Below are 4,770 nucleotides of genomic sequence, written 5' to 3' on the forward strand. Positions count from 1 at the left end.
GTTCATTCCCGGTTCATTCCCGGTTCATTCCCAGTTCATTCCCGGTTCATTCCCGGTTCATTCCCAGTTCATTCCCGGTTCATTCCTGTTTTTCCAGGACGATGCCCGGCAGCTGTTTGTGCTGGCGGGCAGTGCCGAGGAGGGGACGCTGACGGCCGAGCTCTCCGCGCTCATCCAGCGCCTCTGGAGCGATCCCGGCGTGCAGGCCTGCTTCAGCAGATCCCGGGAATACCAGCTCAACGACTCCGCCGCGTAGTAAGGGAGCAGGAACATCCCGGGATTGGGAAGGGCTGGGATTGGGGGCAGGAGGGGCCCGCGGGATACCCTGGAGGGGCTGGGCTGCCTGCAGGGAGCGCAGGGGAAAGCCTGGAATGGCTGGGAATTTCAGCCTGGAATGGTTTGAGATTTAAGTCTGGAATGGTCTGGAATTTCATCCTGGAATAGTCTGGAATTTCATCCTGGAATAGTCTGGAATTTCAACCTGGAATGGCTTGGAATTTCAACCTGGAATGACTTGGAATTTCAACCTGGATTGGCTTGGAATTTAAGCCTGGAATGGCGTGGAATTTAAGCTTGGAGTGGTTTGGAATTTAAGCTTGGAATGATGTGGAATTTCAGCCTGGAATGGCTTGGGTGGGAAGAGCAATTCCAGATCCATTTCCAGAGATGCCTTCCACTATCCCAGGTTGCTCCAAGTTTATCCAACTTGCCCTTGGGCACTTCCAGGGATGGGGCATCCCTTGGGAAATCCATTCCCAGATCATGGAATGATCTACAGCAGGCTGGGATTGGGTGGGAGGCACAGGGATCCCAGCCTGGCACAGGGATCCCAGCCTGGCACAACTCCACATCCCTCCCCCCAGCTCAGCTCCCCTCCAGATCCATCCCAAATCCCGGCATTCCCAAATCCCGGCATTCCCCCCGGCTGTGCGGGAGGAGGGGCTGGAGCAGCTCCTGTGCAGCTGATCCCAGATTCCCAGCACTGAAACTGATCCCAACCCCAGATTCCCGGCACTAAAGCCGATCCTGATCCCAGATTCCTGGCGCTGAGGTTGATCCTGATCCTAGATTCCCAGTGTTGAAGCCGATCCTAATCCCATATTCCCAGCACTGAAACCGATCCCAATCCCATATTCCCAGCACTAAATTCAATCTCAATCCCATATTCCCAGCAGTAAATTCAATCTCAATCCCATATTCCCGGCACTAAATCCCATCCCAATCCCAGATTCCGGCACTGAACCCATCCCTGTTTTCCCGTCCCAGTTACCTGAACGACCTGGAGCGCATCTCCCAGCACAGCTACATCCCCACCCAGCAGGACGTGCTCCGGACCAGGGTGAAAACCACGGGAATCGTGGAGACTCACTTCACCTTCAAGGACCTGTACTTCAAGTGAGTGGCATTCCTTGGATCCCAGAGGGCTGGGAAATCCTGGGAAAATCTCTGATCCTGGTTTAATGTCCTTCCCTGGGCTGAAATCCACGGGAATTGGAGCTGGATTTCCGGGGGGTGACAGTCCCAACCATTCCCAAAGACAGTCCCAGCCCTTCCCTGTGTCCCAGAGGGCTGGGAAATCCCTGGATAGTCCCTGATCCTGGTTAAACTGTCCTTCCCTGGGGAGAAAACCACGGGAATTGTGGAGACTCGTTTCACCTTCAAGGACCTGGATTTCCAGGGAGAGACAATCCCAGCCCAGAGTGGTGGGAGATCCCTGGATAGTCCCTGATCCTGGTTTCATGTCCTTCCCTGGGGGAAAACCCACGGGAATTGGAGCTGTGTTTCCAGGGAGTGACACTCCCAGCCCATCCCTGTGTTCCGGAGGGCTGGGAAATCCCTGGATGGTCCCTGATCCCGGTTCCACTGTCCTTCCCTGGGAAGGGTTGGATTTGATTTCCCTTCTTCTGTTCTTTCCAGCTGCTTTTCTCTCGGGATCACACCCACACAGGTACCTGACTGCTCCTTTTCCAGGCCCCAATCCCAAAAAATCGCACTCAGAGGGCACTGAGTGTATCCCCTCCCGTGGTGCTCCGTGTGTTCTCTGGGAATTCCGGCCTGGATGGGACTCTCCTGTCCCCTCTTCCTGACCCAGATCCAGGCTCGGGATCCCTCCTGCTCCTTCCTGTGGCGCTAATTCCCTCTAAACCCTGGAGCTGAGGTTCAATCCCTCTTTCCCACCTTCCTGCTGCTTAGGAATTCCTTGCTTGGGATCCCAGGGGATCCTGTGGGAATTCCCATGGTGTTTGTGGATGTAGGACAGCCCAGTTTTCCCTGTTTGTGCCGACAGTTTGGAGCCTTTCCCGCTCACATCCCTAAAAACGTGTCTGGTGGCTTCTGTAGAGCTTGTGTTTGGAAGGGTTGGGTGGAAAATCCCAGGGTTTTCGTGGAATTCCGGGCTGGTTTGGGGTGGGAAGGACCTTAAAGCCCATCCAGTGCCATGGGCAGGGACACCTCCCACTGTCCCAGGTCTCTCCAAGTTTATCCAGCCTGGGCTTGGACACTTCCAGGGATGGGACATCCTCTGGGAATTCCATTCCAGTCCCTCCCAGGGAGGAATTCCCTCCCAATATCCCCTCTATCCCCACCTCTGGCAGTGGGAAGCCATTCCCTGTGTCCTGTCCCTCCATCCCTTGTCCCCAGTCCCTCTCCAGCTCTCTTGGAGCCCCTTTAGGCTCTGGAAGGGGCTCCAAGGTCTCCCTGGAGCCTTCTCTTCTCCAGGGGAACATTCCCAGCTCCAGTCCTTGGATCCCCTGGAGCATGGACCTTCCATGCAGTTTTCTGGGAGAACAGCAGCGTTTTGCCTTCGGAGTTTCACCCGGAGATGCCCAAATCCTTCCCATCTCCGGGGGGTCTCTGCAGCTCTTGGATTCCATCCAGGGAATCCCGTGGGGATGGATCAGCAGGAGCGTCTCCACCGCTCCCGGTGCTTCCAAACCCCGCGGGGCTGGAGGCTCCTCCCGCCCTCCTTCAGAAGGGAGGGAAGAGGATCCTTCCCAATCCCACCCTGGATCACGTGCAGGGCCCCAGGCACATCCCAGAGGGAATGTTTTCCATGGGAAACCCTGGAATTCTGCTTGACGTTCCATGAATGAGGGAGCCCAGGGGCTGGAATTCGGATGGGCCGAGTTCTCCTCTGTCACGGATCCTGGAGAATCCCCTGGAATCTCTGAAATTCCCACCTTCCCTCCAGCCCAGGGGGTTTGTGGGACAGGGAAGGTGGGACCTGCCTTGGCATCCTGGGATCCCACCCTGGGCAGCTCCCTATGGAACAAATCCATCGTCAGGACTCTGTAACGACGCATTCACCTGAATTAATTAATTCCCATTCCAGCCTGGGCTCTCCTCAGAATATCTGGGAGATCAGGGGGTTGGAATCTCCCAGGACACTTGTCTTTTAATGAGGAATCAACTCCATTTCTGCCAGAATTCCCAGGGCAGCTCCAGCCTGGAAAGCTCGTGTTGGATTTCCAGGCATGAGCCACTTCCTTAATCCTGGGAATCCCACCCCGGCTCCCGGCAGGAGCTCCCAGGGACCACATTCCCACTCATTCCAATCCCTGGGAGGAGCTTTGGGGATCCCGGACAAACCAAGGGGTTGTTGCCGAGGAAACAGGAGAGGGAACAAAATCCACGTTCCCTGGGGGATCAGGAGCTCTGGGGGGTGATTCCAGCTCGGAACTGCTCCAGAGGATCCGGGAGTGGTTTGGGTGGGAAGACGAATTAAAGCCCATCCAGTGCTGTGGGCAGGGACACCTCCCGCTGTCCCAGGGCACTCCAAGGTTATCCAGCCTGGCCTTGGACACTTCCAGGGATGGGGCATCCTCTGGGAATTCCATCCCAGCCCCTCCCCACCCTCCCAGGGAAGGATTCTTTCCCAATATCCCATCTAACCCCTGGCAGTGGGACGCCATTCCCTGTATCCTGTCCCTCCATCCCTTGTCCCCAGTCCCTCTCCAGCTCTCCTGGAGCCCCTTTAGGCCCTGCAAGGGGCTCCAAGGTCTCCCTGGAGCCTTCTCTTCTCCAGGGGAACATTCCCAACTCTCCCGGCCTGGCTCCAGAATCTTGGAATCCCAGGATGGTTTGGGTGGGAAGGGACCTTCAATCCCATCCATGGGCAGGGACACCTCCCACTATCCCAGGCTGCTCCAACCTGGCCTTGGACACTTCCAGGGATGGGGCATCCTCTGGGAATTCCATCTCAGCCCCTCCCCACCCTCCCAGGGAAGGATTCCTTCCCAGTATTCCGATATCCCATCCAACCCTCCCGCAGCAGGAAGCCATTCCCTGCATCCTGTTGAACAAAACAGGGAATTCTGCTTCCACGTCCCCTGTGCTGCAAAGGGAATTTCCCCTCCCCTGTCCCAGGGGAAGCCGGGCCTCGCTGTCCCCGAATTCCCCCCGGGAATGCCGGGGGCGGGGGGGCTGAGCTGGTTCTCCTGCCTTTCCCAGGATGTTCGACGTGGGCGGGCAGAGATCGGAGCGGAAGAAGTGGATCCACTGCTTCGAGGGCGTCACGGCCATCATCTTCTGCGTGGCCCTCAGCGACTACGACCTGGTGCTGGCTGAGGACGAGGAGATGGTACGGGATCGGGGGAGCGTGGGATTGTGGGACATGGGATTGTGGGAGCATGGGATTGTGGGAGCATGGGATTGTGGGAGCACAGGATCGGGGGAACTGAGAGCGCCTGGAATGGCCCACGGCAACTGCTCCAGTGTGGGCCCCTTCCCATGGGTCAGTCCCTCAGGAACTGCTCCAGGTCCTTCCATGGG

At 57.2% G+C, this 4,770-nt stretch overlaps 1 protein-coding gene across 1 annotated transcript in view; it reads left to right on the plus strand.

The window, feature by feature from the left end:
* LOC113940155 (guanine nucleotide-binding protein G(k) subunit alpha-like) overlaps positions 1 to 4,770 on the plus strand; it is a 10,256-nt gene that overhangs the window by 2,995 nt on the left and 2,491 nt on the right. Inside the window, exons 4-6 of the mRNA XM_027631252.1 lie at positions 98 to 255; positions 1,267 to 1,395; positions 4,450 to 4,579. Of these exons, the coding sequence (XP_027487053.1) occupies positions 98 to 255; positions 1,267 to 1,395; positions 4,450 to 4,579 (417 nt within the window). The remainder of the gene's footprint in view (positions 1 to 97; positions 256 to 1,266; positions 1,396 to 4,449; positions 4,580 to 4,770) is intronic.

Source organism: Corapipo altera, unplaced genomic scaffold (assembly GCF_003945725.1).
Source record: "Corapipo altera isolate COAL_440 unplaced genomic scaffold, ASM394572v1 207, whole genome shotgun sequence".
In the NCBI taxonomy this organism is placed as follows: Eukaryota; Metazoa; Chordata; class Aves; order Passeriformes; family Pipridae; genus Corapipo; species Corapipo altera.